We start from the raw sequence: 14,380 nt of genomic DNA, 5'->3' as shown, positions 1-14,380 counted from the left end.
TAAGGACTGATATTTTAAAATTCAAAAATTGATTAAAAATAACCAAATTAAAGTATAAAGACTGAATCTATAATTTTGGTGAAATACAAGGATTAATAGAATAATTTAATCTAAAATATACTAGGAATCTGCACTTTGCTTCCCTATTAGATAAAGCAAAAAAAAAACTATATAGAAGACAAAGTAGTGAGCATATTATAAAGTAGATTAAATTAAAATGAAAGAATTAGTGAGAATATTTAAAGTTTGATAAATTAAAATGAAACAATTAGTGAGAATATTTAAAGTGAGATTAAATTAAAATGAAACAATCAAGTGGGCATATTATAAAGGTGAGTGAATTAAAATGGAAGATAGAGGTGTTGCTGATGCTGTAAGGCAAACGTAAGCCAATCTTGTCTTTGACAACGTAAGCCAATTATGTCTTTGAAAGCCAAAATTACAGTCTTCGATTTTTTTTCTTAAATTATCATTTTGCATAGAGAACTAGAGGACTTAGGGTGGGTTTGGATGAGCGATTGGGTGCGGTGCGTTTAGCTTATTTTTTGTCTTACGCTATAGTATCACTACAGTATCTAATCTCACCGCCATCGCTGTTTTTACACTAACCACAGGTAAACACACCGCCCATCTAAACCCACCATTAATAAAGAGAACAACAATCAGTGAATTTTCTCTGTTAAGCAATTCATCGATGATTTACTTTAATCATAAATATTATATAAAAGTATAGGTTTAAATTCTGCAAAGAGTAAATGCTCACATTTCCTTGATATGTGAGGTGCTTTTGACTTGTAAATCCCTCGAGGCTTTTAATGGAAGTAAGAGACAAATCCCAACACGGAAACAATAATTGACCATTGTTGAGGGTTGATCAACCACTCAACAGACAATACTTTAAAGACTTCTTTAAAAATAATTGACATCTCTCAACAGGTTTGATTAAAAAAATTGAAAACTAAACCTCCTCCCTTAATTGAATTAACTTATAAAGTAGTTTTTATCTTTGTTATCTGGATTCTATAACAAGCATGTTTATTTCCATAATAATCACTTCATCTGCCAAAATTTAAGTAAAATATTACATAAAAAGCAACATTTTATGAAAAGGGATTGTATGAAACTGTGATTCCACTTCATTCATATCCATTTTCAATTTTCCGCCTGATTTTCAGCTTTTTCCTCTTGAAAAAATTCAAATCCAACTGAAAATGCTAAAAATTAAGAGTAAAGTTTTGATTTGTTATTCTCATATTGAAAAAAGATTTAAATGACGTGGAATAATAATTTCATATAATCTTTTCAATTTATGTAGAAAAAAACATAACATACTAAATAATAAAACAAGCATGTTTATTGCCATAACCATCATCTCATTCACCAAGCTTAACCATACAATATCTTGTATATAAAGCAACATTTTATAACATTTTAGTCCAAAATAAAATAAGAACAAATATTATTGGTAATATAGGGTTACCTTCAACCTAATATTACAATATATTCATAATATACGCTTACTTTGGTGTGACTCGATGAACCAAATATTAATATATTCATAATATATATATGCTTATTTTTAGCTTGACCTAATGACTCAAATATTAAAACATTCATAATATGGGTTTACCTTGCTCGAGTCAATGAACCAAATCCTATAATACCTTAATTTGACTGGTGAATCAAATATTATAATATACTGTCTACTCCTTCGAATTTATTCATTAGGCTAGATGAACCACATATCATCAATCGACTGTACAACCTTTTTCATCCATCGTTCCAATATTTAAATATTATATATTATATTTAAAAATTAAATTTTATACATATTAAAAGTCTGTTTGTTCTAAAAAAAAAAGTTAAATTTAAAACCAATAACCAATCAACATAATTAATTTATGAAATTGCCTTACTCATCTTAACTGACTAGGCTAAACAGACTAAGAGTGGATTTGAATGGGCGATTGGATGCGATGCAGTGGTTTTAGCTTACTTTTTGTCTCACGCTACAGTATCGCTACAGTATCTAACCTCACTGCCACTATTGTTTTTACACTAACCGTAAGTAAACGCACCGCCCATCCAAACTCACCCTAAGAGTTTGTTTACCATTAAGACTGAAAAGCACTTTTTATCCTAAATCATGATTTCAAAGCAAAAAGATTAATAAAGAAGCAGTTTTTCAAATCAAACCTTGATTTTAAACTGAGACTTTAAGCTAAGCCAAGCCAAAAGTTTTTGGCTTTTTAAAAAGTGTTTTTCAATTAAATTACTTTCTTATCCCCTTGTTAAATCTTCTACTTTACATGAGCATTTTTTCACAACATTTTTTAACCTCAATGATAAACTAGTCCTAAGTAGATTTGAACCAACAATTGCTCACTCCTAATCATGACAAGGACTTGAAAAAAAAAACAATTTATCCAACGGATCTGCAGCCAATTATGCAGGTGGAAATATTTATATATGATTTTCCATTGCAATGAGCAGAAAACCAACCATCCACGCCATGCCATGCCATACTTCAAAAGTAAGTAAAAAAAGAAAACATACGTGTGTATATATTATTAACAAAGTTGTTTCAAACCTCAAACTCTTGTGCTCTACGTTGGCTTTGTTTCGATTATGGCAGTAAAAAACTTCAAGCTATATATATATATGATGCTCTGCTTGCTGCTATCTCTTTGAACATGAAAACGTTATCCGTAAATGCTTCATGCCAGAAACATCAAACTTTTCCATGAACCTCTGGTCAGACACCCTTGCTTTGGCAGCGGCAAACCGTTGGTACTCATCGAAAATTGAAGACAGACACCATCTCTGCAATTTTCTTAAGCATCCCACAACACAACCAGTACGGTGCTACACGACGTGTACAGAAATATATCAGTGAACTAATACATTGGTTTGAAAAAAACATAGAAGTATAGGATGAAATTACCTTTCCTCGTTTGCAATGGATTAGCAGTGGATGGTTCTTTACATCTGGTACGGAAACAGACAAGGCCAAATATAAGCAAATGATAAAGAAGAAAACTATAAACTACAAGTAAAAAAGTGTTAAATACCAAGGACTACATTCAATGCTTCCCGGATTGTTTCCTCTGGAATGTTTACAAAAGGCTCCTGTATAAAGTATGGGATATCAATTTCAACAATGTATTTGGATGCAACATTTTGTTTTTAAACAGATATTTGGTTAGTATCGCTGGTATCTATTTAAAGATCCCATTATAGTGAGATCCTGTAGGATCCTTTTAAATCAACCGTTGATCATGCCACATAGGATAAACCAATTCAACCAGTTTCAACACTAAGGAGAGCAACTGGTTTCTAGAGAAAAACAACATATTCAATGATTTAACTAGTTCCAGGTCACCAGCACAATTTCTTAATTTCTAACGTAGCTTGATCAAACAGCATTTCTATATTTATTTAACCGCAGCCTTTGATTTAAAAAGTATCCCACGAAATTCCACTATAATAAGATCTCACCTTAAACTTTACCGCTAGTATCACATTAAAAAAAAGTGCATAGATTTTGTGCTAAAGAATCCTTTTTCTAGGCTTGAACCAAACTGAACTGAACTACACTTTAACCTATCTTAGATGACCTTGTGAATATTGATTGCTTCATTCATGAAGCATCTATGAATGTAAGATACCATTTCATGAAGCAAACAATAATATCAAAACAAGTAGTACCTAATTTGTTTAAAAACCATTGTGCAAATCACAGTATCCTTCTTCACCATAAACAGCCACAATAAAATACAAACAAATTACAGATTGAATAACAGCATGATGTCCACAATTCTACTTTATAGTTCAATAAATTGAAAAAACAGTTAAAATACAAATACCCATTTGAGAGGAGATTTAAAGGGGTTCCTTAACACCACTAGGAACAAAAAAGGAGATCGATTGGAAGAAAAAAAGTAAAAGAGCTTAAGCAACAACTGCTGTTTGGATGATGATGCAATGAAGGATGCAGCTTTGCTATTAATTTTGATTTTCCAAAGGAGTCTATAATACTATATTATGGTAAATAACACAGTTCAGGGATCAAAATTTACGTGGATATAGAGAAAATAGGACTGAATATCAAAATTAACATTTTGATTTTAGCTTGGGGAGAACCATTTTCGATGTCAGTTTCAGTAAATGGAATTGGCAACAACACAGAATTAAACACTCGAACCTTGAGATATAATCATGGTAATCAATATTAGATGAGGGAATTAAGCCAAAAACTGAAGGAAAAAAAGAAAGCAATTACATACCTTGCATCCATCAATACCGAATTGAAAAAGCCGGATTCCATTAGCCTTTAAAAACTCATTGTTGGCTTCTGGATAGGATTCCGGGCAAAGATATCTACGAAAAGAGGCAATCGAAAATTTAAAATCAAGGAAATTTACGATTTTTTTTTCTTAGCCAGCAGTTATAGAGATCGGCACAGTTAAGTAACAACTCACATAATAGAACGGAGCCCTAGCGATTGCAAGAAGCTAAAATTGGCGTAATCGGGGAAACCAGACCTGAAAACTCCATTATCTACCATAGCGAAATTCAAGGGAGGCACGAACAACTCCTCGCCGTTGTTATCGTTATCATCTTCGGTGGTAATTGGAGAATTAGGCCGTGGCGGCGAGAGCTCAGCCGCCTCGTAAACCTTTCCCTGGAATCCTTCGACTCTCATGCCCTTTTTTCGCGCCAAAAAATTTGAAAAAAAAATGGAAAAATTAAAATGAAAGCTTGATGGATCTGTGTGATGGAGAAGATGATGAAATTTTTTTTGAAGAGTGAATCTAAGGAACGATTCTGTGATTCATGAATCCTTTTTTTTTCTCTGTTTAATTATTATAAGGTAATAAAAGGATCAAAGTGGATGGGATGCGGTGGGATGACTAGCAATGTTGTTTGAAACCGTGACCGGATGGGATATTAGATATTGTAGCGACTTGAGACAGATAAAAAAAAATGCACTGTATTGGGGTAAATAAAATATTAAAATTATCAGCTCCAATTCAAATTAAATAAAATATTAAAATTATATAAAATAAAAAATTATAAAATCAATTCTATCAATTTTACTCGATTTAATTGATCCGTATTAATTTACGAATAAATCAATTGATATTTTCTTTACTTTGAACTTATGTATGATCAAATTTTATATAATTAGTTAGATCTTATAATTCATGAATTTTAAAGGTCAAATTATGATTTGGGTCACTCTCTTTTGTATTTTGCATGTTTTTGTGCAGGGTGAATTTAAAAAAAAATCAAAGGAAGGGTCAAAATTGAATTAAAAGTTTTGGATGGGTTCAAAATATAAATGTATCATTGTATTAACATACAACTTAAAAATATCCCTTCAATTTATCATGTTATTAACTATTTCTTTAGCTAATAACAAATTTAAGTAGGATATGTTAGTGAAAGAAAAATAGCCAAATTAACAAATTTTGTACTAAATCTAAAATTTTAACATAATAAAGGGATCAGAACCATACTTTTGACCAAAACTTTAACTCAAGGCTTGTGAATTATGACTAAGTTCAAACTTCTTCTTTATTTACGTTTTGGTTTCAATATGCAATTTGGTATCAAGTTTTCCTTTGTCCCGATTTGACACGAGTTTTTTTAATTAGATATTTGAGTTTTTTTTATATCAGTTAAGTACCTAAGTTTGACTTTAATATTTAATTTGACATTTAAATCTTTTTTTGTCTCGATTGAGTACATATATTTTTATACTAGATCCCACATGTCAAGCTTCATTAGGCCACACAATGTCATTTGGTCTAAACATTGAAGCACTCAGATATCAAATTAGGACAAAAAAATCTCCAGATCTAATTTATACATTGAATCAAAACTTAAGTACTAAATGATATATTAGCCCTACTTTTTAATGTAGCAAAATAAATATTTTATATTTAAAATAGTGAAAATAATTTTAAAGTGAATTTTTTTTATTTTTTAGAAATATTTATGAAAAAACCTTGAAAATTTGTTAAATAATATTAAAAAGCCACAAACAAGTTCAATTTATCAAAATAAGTCTAAAAATTAAAATAAAATATTAATATGAAAAATTCGAGAATCGAACATAGCCGAACCAATTTATGATGGAAAGTTTAAAAATCTAGAAAAACCCATTGAACCGAACCATATCACCCTAACAATAATCAATGCCTAAGAGATAAGTTGCATGGCCGAGCTAATTGGAACCTAAGTTTTTTTTTTATCTCAAATTGATACCTAAATTTAGTTTCAATGTTCACTTTGGTACCTAAAGTTTTTTTAGTATCATTCAAGTACCTGAGTTTGACTTTAATATTAAATTTGGTACTTGAGGTTTTTTTGTGCCCTAATTAAGTACCTATATTTTTTACTAGATCTCATATTTCAAATATTCATTATTCTACATGATGCCATTTGGTCTAAACCTTGAAACCAAACTTAATTACTAGATGAAGATAGAAAAACCTCAAATACCAATTTGAATACTAAAGTAAAACATGAGGACTAAATGATATATTAAGCCTACTTTTTAATGTAACTTAAAATGGAAAGAGGAAATAATATCTTGACGTGGAGACAATAAAAAGAGAGGGTGTAACAGTAACCAATGTCTAGGAGACAAGTGGCATGACCGACCTAAAAGGGTGGGCAGGTGAGTTTGTTCTTTACTATTCTTGTAAATTTGTGAAATAGTAAAAGGGAGTGGCCGGCTGGGAAATGGGGATAGGTGTCTCAATCAGGTTGCTCTTGACACATTAATTACATTTTTTTTCACAAAAATCGAGCGGTCACAGTGAATTTTAATCTATTCGTCATTGTCGTCGAAATAAAAAGGTATAAGTTTTAGTGTATTAAAGTATATTATTTTTTTATTTAAAGATTGAAATGATAGTAAAATAGTAAAAAAATTACAATAAAATTGCAGCAAAATAACTTTACCTAAGGTTTAGAGTCAAAAAAAACTTTATCTAAGGCTCAACTTATTTTTTAAACAGATATTATTATATTATCTAAATATATTTTTTAACCTACATTTTTACATAAACATTCTTATTTTTCGATCGAACTTTCAGACTGAATAACCCAACCATTGATGGGTTTAATTTAATACCAGTAAAAAAGAATAAATAAAGATATACTCCTTTATTCTATCTCATGCATTGGACTTCTTGGTTTGTAGGGAAATTCAAAACGATTTGCATCTCTTTAGTCAGCTTTACTTGAGCAAAGGACTTTCCAAAGCAGTTAGCAAGCAGTCACTCTCTAATTGATAGTACTAGACTTCCTAGTAGTTGTAACTTGTAAGCACTAAAGAAACTTTCGGCATACGATTCATCATAGGGATGAACTTGCTTGACTTTTAAGCATAACTCTAAGCAGCACTGTTATAAAAAATGAATTGAATTTGAAAAAAGAGATTAAAAAAAGTTAATCCACGAATTAATCAACCAATTGAACTATATTTTTTGAATTTATTTGATTAAATCGAAATCGTTGACTTGATTGGTTCAATCAGTGATCTAATTCTTAAAATCTTGTTAAGCAAACAAATCTTTCCTCTTGCCCATTCATATTGGGTAGAATAAAGCAAGTTGATTTTAAATTTGACTGTAGCTCGCTTTAGAAAAAGATTATGCTTGGGTTCGAATTTAACCCGGTTTGACACAATAATTTGTTTTTACTATTCATATATTATAAATTAAATTTAAATAAACTTCTATTATTAAACTCTAATTAATGCAATCTAAATCGGAGCATTTCTTGTTAAAACCCCTTTTTCTCTTTTCCTTGAAAAAGGAAAAGTTCACAAGCATTAAAAAAGCATCGCTTGAGGAGAAACCCATTTCATTTCCCCCACCTGAAATACAAATAAATCAAAAGAGGTAAAACACATCTTTCAGCCCAAAATTTGCAACTTGGAAAAAAATTAAAAATTGCTAAAATAAATGAACTTCAAATATGAAAATATTCACAAATATAACGAAATATTGCTTCTTCTTTTTTTTAAGCAGGAGATCTAACTCCATTATAATCAATTCATAACGGATAATAATTATTACAATTTACAAGCCAAGATAAAAATGTAGGCTTCATAAGGACATATTAAGAAAAGTACCATAAAAACTCAATAGACACTGATACATAATACATATATATATATATTAGAAATTGCGGATTTAAGTGAAGTTAGGCACGTAATATCTTCAAGTAAGTATTATTAGTTAGCAGTATGAGGTGTTAATGAGAGATTATGAAATGTATCAAATATATATGTAACATCAATATTGCAGAATGGAACTATCAACTAACAACGATGCAATGTTTTTTAATGTTGATTATAAGATTGATTTACCATTTAAGCCGCAAGCACGAGCACTTTTATTGTTCCCTGACTGTTTGCCACGAGTAGTGTCGGGCTATCGCTCTTCCAACATACAGCACTGATGAAGTAAGATCCGGCTTCCTCATCGACACCAGCCATGTCGGAACCAAATTTATACGAAGCTGCAGGTTTAGATATAGCCTGCAAGAGTCAATGTAACTAAATTACAGACTGATTTGATGCCAAAATACCATATTCGAATGTATTAACTAACCTTGTGATATGCAAATACTTCATTTGTTTCACTGCCACAAGCAATGAACTCACTGTTTACTGTGAGGCCAACGAAATTCTTCTCATTTTTGTGACCCTTGAAAGTGCGCAGCTGACAGAATAATATAAAAACAAATAAGAATCCTGGTCTGGATAATAACATTACTAAAAGATTAATCAATTGCTCCAACTTCCATAACTTATTGTTGCCAACTTATCTTTAGGAAGGATAAGATAAAGACAAATTTCAGTGCTTAACCATGCAACTTATTCTATTATTTACAGTCTAATTGTGGTTTTAGTTCTCTAACTGAAATTTGAGGTTTAATGCCTCTACTTTAAGTTGGCATAATTTGGTCCTCTATTTTTGTAATGCTAGTAATAGGTCCAAATTGATAACATTGTTAGCTGTTGCTAGCGTAACAATGTGGTTTCAACTAACAATAAATTTACATGTCAACCTAATCTTTAAGGTTGTTTTAAAAAAAAGATTCCACGTCATCACTTTAAGATCAGCAAACATGTTATCAGTTTGGAGCTACAAATAACATTATAAAAGTAGACCGACCAAATTATGCCAAATTAAAGAAGAATGATTACATCTCAAATTTCAACATAATAAAGGGGCCTATACCATAATTAGACCATTATAAACTCCGGGAAATGAAAAAGGTACTTACTGGTAAATTTTCTTTTACATCCCATAAGCGCAGTGTGCTGTCAGTTGAAGCAGAAGCCAATTCATGGTTAGACAAAAATTTCACATATGAAACAGCTTTCTTATGCCCACCAAACACATAAAGCGGTTTGCTGATGTTTCTCAAGTCATAATAGTGAACACGGTGATCAGCAGAACCAACCTGCAAAAGATTCAAAAACCAGAAACTTCAACAAGTTCTTTATTCATAATTTTCTCGGAAATAATTTCTTTTTCCTAATTGGGATGCTTTGAAATGTTATAGTTATTAGGTTGGAAAACAATTGCGGCAGATATATTATTTAACAAAGACATACCGCTACATGAACACTGGATCCAGGATTGTACTTGACAGAACAAATGTTTGCTTTCATGTCGATGTTGAGAACACTGGCTTCTTGCTTTGTGCACCAAACTTTGACCTATCAAATACAAATGGGGGTTAGACAGTGTAAATTGCAAATCATGTACAATCTTCATCTAGTGGACTGACAGTTGGTGGACACTAGCATAAAAACCATTGCAACAACTACATAGCTATTCTATCAAAGACGGCGTTATGCTGGAAACAGTTTCTGCAGGGATCTCACATCTAAGAACTTTATAATCTGCAATCTTTTGAGAACATGCACTACAACAAGCTTAGACCTAGAATACAAGATGCACTAGCATCAAGTTTTACAGGGAGGTTATTTTTACCTTGCAGTCATCACTGCCAGAGACAAGCATTGAAGGTTCGGTGCGTGAAAAATCAACACTCCAAGCTCGCTTTTCATGTTCCTCATATTCCATCAAACTCTGTACAATTAGAAACCATTGTTTTGAAGATTAAGCAACTGTAGGTGATTGAACCAAACATTGCAATAAAAATGTTTTTGCTGAACAACCTACATGAGAGTTATTTATTGAGGTTAGAAAAGTGAAAGAGCTGTTATTTCATACCTGCCGAGTAGTAATGTCCCAGACAGTTACTATCCCATCATAATCACAGCTAGCAATATGGTTTTTTGTGTACTTATTCCAACTCAAGCAACTAAGCTTAGATCTGGTAGACATTTCAACAATAGGACAATGCACATCTGCTGGTTCATTCACAATCTGCAGAAAACCAAACCAGTAAGTGCTGATTGATGAATCAAAGACAGAACTATTGTTATGGTACATGATACATGTGTCATCATTCTAGAATAATGGCTAGCTAATAGTGTTCAGGTAAGTATAAAGTGATCACTTTAATCAAAGAGAGATGGCTATAAATCATCTCTATAAAAATATTTCCACTATCATAAAAACTTCAGAAACCATGAACTCCACTTAACAGACCTAAAATATTTCATCTAATGCTTACCGCAGAAAACTCAAAAACCTTGATGCGCCTTGACACTCCAGCAATAGCAAACATCTCATCATCACGATCAAATTCTATACTGCAGATTCATTCTAGTTATTATAAATTCTAAAGACGCATAGGAGAGGAAAATTTTATGAATGGAAGTTCAAAATAAGTCTAATCATATTATTAAACAAATGAAGATTGGTCAAAGCAGTACTTCTTTTAAAGAAAGAAGTATCACAAACAAAACAAAGGTACCCAAACTTTATGCAACTACGACTGATTGATAACCCAAGTACTAATGACTAATTAGAAAAACATAGAATGATAAATTTTTGACTCACCTTGAGACAATGTTAGCAGAGTGGAAAATATCACCATGCCTAAGTTCAGCAATGACCCTCAATCGACTAATGTGAACAACAATTACAAATGTTACATAGAAGGAAAGAACAGTTGGAGTTAGATCCACAACATTTCCTAAAGAAAGAAAATATTACTTTTAGCAAAGGCGAAACTGATGGAGAAGATATGTACCTGTATCGTGTAAATGTAGTTAGCACTGCCTGAAAATCCTGAAGACCAGGATTATAACCATCTACATCCATTGCTGCTGGACCTTCATCTTCCTGTTTATTAAATTGTTTGGTCCAATGCTGCCGCTTTTGCAAGTAACACTCTTGTAGGTCATTAAACTGAGCAAAAGAGAATGATTATAAAAAAATCTACCAGTCATTTTTGAAGGAGTGACTGTTATTGAACAAAAAAAAGAGTGACTGGTATATTTATATGAACAGAGAATATATGGGAAACGTATCTCTTAACAAAAGGAATCTTCAGTTTCTCCATAAATCTTTTGAACAGACTGCTACTTAGAATAGTTGGAACTATAATATAAAAGGAAAACACTAGAGGATCATTAGTAAATAGGCTATTCATTAACGGACCAATAAACTTGGACCCCCTTGCTCCAACCAACAGCAAAAGTCAAGAAATATGAAAAATAAGCAAGGAGAGTAACCTGTGCATGAATCCGCCTCTTTCTTGCCACAGTCAATCCTGAATCAGTATTGCATGTAGAATCTGACCCACCATTGGCATCTTTACTTCTGAATCCCGGTGAATTTGCTTGGTAACTAACCCTGCTCTGTGACCTTGCTGAACCTATCCAGCCTTGTGAGTTGCGACCACCAGTTATTGCGCCATTATTATATTGATCAATCAATGAAGGCAAGGGTTTTTCTGCAGAGAAATCATCAACAAGCATCCTTAGATTCATGGAGCATCTCTCTTTCGCCGTATACAATTCCATGGTACGTTTCTTTACAGCAGTTGTGTCCTCCTTAATATATTGAAGATCATTTTGAATCTTCATTAAGAAAAATGAAAACACATAAGACCATCAATCATAAAAGTATAATTCCAGGAAGATATAAATTCAAGTTAAGGACCTGAGTAAGCTCTTCAAGCTTTTTCTTCCTTAGACAGTTCAAGAAATCAAGCAGAATCTGCATGTTTGTCTCTGCTTCACTTTGCTCCATTTTCATCTTCTTGTCAACAAGTAGAGACAACAAACTATCCAGCTCCTTGGCTGACACCTCACAACCCTGTCTAAGGATCACAAGGAGAGCATCAACTACACTTATTAGGGAACTCAAAGATCTCCTTAGAGATCAAACAGTTAATCATTAATGAAAGTTAAGTATTCAAACAAACATTAAACCACATCACCAAGCTCATTAGGTTCCACATACAATCAAACCACAATAATTACCTATTAGTTATTATTAGGGAACTCAAAGAGCTCCTTAGAGATCAAACAATTAATCATTAATGAAACTTAAGTATTCAAACAAACATTAAACCGCGTAACCAAGTTCATTAGGTTCCATAGACAAGCAAACCACAATAATTAGCTATTAGTTATAATTAATTTATCTGGCAATTTAATGCTCTAACATAGTATAACTGACCTGCAGTATTGTTTGACGAAGATTTTCTACCGGAGAGGCATTCCTTGCTGATTGACGAGCAGAGATTTTCTTCAATAACTACGAAATTTAAAAATACTGCTTTAATAAAAATAAATTTGCAGTATATATAATGAAATTAAAGCCTACATACAATAAATCATTATTCAAATTAGTAACAATAATTAAGTGATGAAATGTCAAGTTTCCGTTTCTGCAGAACTTAATAATACAGTTCAACTTTAAATTGCAAATGCAGCTTCTTATATATCGGGCTTGTATTAAAAAACAATTTAAGATTAACACGAAAAAGGATCATAAGAAATACCGATATAAAAAAGGAAAACAAACCTTATTAAGCAATAAATTAGGGAAGATATGATTATTAGTGAGATAACGAGAACAACAAGGACAATCGCTCTTATTTCGAAGATGAGTCAAAATACACATATAACAAAAGCTATGACCACAAGCCGTCATAAAAGCGTCTTTGATAATCTGCATGCATATCGGACATAGCACATCCTTATCAATGTCAGCTTCAGAAGGCTCTTCCTCCATCAATGACGGCGGCATCGGAGGAGGAGGAGGAGGAGGAATAGAAGGCGCGGTGCTTTCCATCGGCGGCGGTGGTGATGGCGGCTCGGATTTAGTTGCGGTGGGAACAAGTGTCCCGCCCATTGAAGTGTGAGTGTGGAGTGATTTGCAGAGAGGAGGGGAGACAGTGCAATTGGGGAGGGAAAAGATTTTTGTGAGGGTGATAAAGGAACACGTTGGGCGGGCGTTTCCCTTAATTCCTCATGTTTGGTTCAACTTCAACACGTAATAATTTATTGGGTTAGTTACACCGACCGTCCCTAACACAGTACTCTTTATTCTAAATTGGTCCCCAACTTCAAAACATTCTCGAGCAGGCAGTGCTGGTCCCCGAAATGGAAAATTTTCATTTGAATCCCTTTTAAGAATTTTGAAATTATAAGTTAATATAATGGTAAAATTACACTTTATCTCTCAAAATGTAAGATTTTAATTTAATTTCTTTAAATATTTTGAATTAATGAGTTAATACAATAATAAAATTATATTTTAACTCTCTTAAAATTTTATAATTCAAATTTGGCTCTCTTTGTAATAAGTTTTATGGCTTGTTCTTGTGGCAGCTTAGATATTAAATGCTAGCTCGTATATAACATGGGTATGTATAAAACAAAAAAATTTGTCAAGAGGAAGACTCCATAATGATAAGTCTTTGATGTCTCATTTATCTAGAGTCGGAGGGCTCTTTTTATTGAAAGGACTCTATTTGTTTAAAAAGGTGACGGATTCACGGAATGAAAGCACCTCATCAGGTACCTAAAAAAGCCATTCATGCACTACCTTACAACATAGGACATTTTTGGGTAAGAATGCTACCACTTGATTGGTAGCGCATGATTTGCCAATGGACAATATTTTACAAGCTTTTTTTAATAGAGTTGGCCTCCTTTCAACATAATCAATATTATTATTATTTTGGTGAATTACAAAAGGAGGACGAAGCACTAACAGCAGTGTGACTTGAATCCAGGCAAAGTCCTAATAACAATGCAATTAATGCGACTCAAATTTTAATCATGTATATACCTGTTGCATGAATTCCTTGAATTTAACATGCTAAAAAATAATCTTTAAATTTTGATGATAGTATATGATTTTCAACATATTAGATTTAAGCTGCAAATATAATAAATATACACATGTTTACAATT

General features: G+C 32.2%; 2 protein-coding genes across 3 annotated transcripts; both read right to left on the bottom strand.

Moving 5' to 3' along the window:
- Positions 1–2,538: 2,538 nt before the first annotated feature.
- Positions 2,539–4,944, bottom strand: LOC107935344 (probable tyrosine-protein phosphatase DSP4). The gene is made up of 5 exons (XM_016867919.2): positions 4,482–4,944; positions 4,287–4,380; positions 3,072–3,129; positions 2,945–2,988; positions 2,539–2,865 (listed from the first exon to the last, which is right to left on the bottom strand). Exons 1-5 carry the CDS (start codon positions 4,703–4,705, stop codon positions 2,680–2,682), a joined length of 606 nt encoding a protein of 201 aa, XP_016723408.1. The 5' UTR covers positions 4,706–4,944; the 3' UTR covers positions 2,539–2,679.
- Positions 4,945–7,484: 2,540 nt separating this feature from the next.
- On the bottom strand, positions 7,485–13,438 carry LOC107935346 (E3 ubiquitin-protein ligase COP1). Of its 2 annotated transcripts, XM_016867922.2 has the most exons (14): positions 12,984–13,426; positions 12,636–12,713; positions 12,114–12,269; positions 11,684–12,031; positions 11,200–11,357; positions 11,007–11,072; positions 10,678–10,756; positions 10,272–10,427; positions 10,029–10,127; positions 9,647–9,751; positions 9,313–9,492; positions 8,634–8,744; positions 8,390–8,560; positions 7,485–7,894 (listed from the first exon to the last, which is right to left on the bottom strand). In XM_016867922.2, exons 1-13 carry the CDS (start codon positions 13,311–13,313, stop codon positions 8,393–8,395), a joined length of 2,034 nt encoding a protein of 677 aa, XP_016723411.1. In that variant the 5' UTR covers positions 13,314–13,426; the 3' UTR covers positions 7,485–7,894; positions 8,390–8,392. The 2 variants fall into 2 exon arrangements, with proteins under 2 accessions (XP_016723411.1, XP_040958577.1); XM_041102643.1 differs by lacking the exon at positions 7,485–7,894 and having other exon boundaries at positions 8,015–8,560; positions 12,984–13,438.
- Between the last annotated feature and the right edge of the window lie 942 nt (positions 13,439–14,380).

The sequence above is a fragment of the Gossypium hirsutum genome, chromosome D10, assembly GCF_007990345.1.
Source record: "Gossypium hirsutum isolate 1008001.06 chromosome D10, Gossypium_hirsutum_v2.1, whole genome shotgun sequence".
NCBI classification, from domain to species: domain Eukaryota; kingdom Viridiplantae; phylum Streptophyta; class Magnoliopsida; order Malvales; family Malvaceae; genus Gossypium; species Gossypium hirsutum.
Note: the sequence above shows the minus strand (reverse complement) of the source record. Positions and strands in the feature narration are given on the sequence as shown.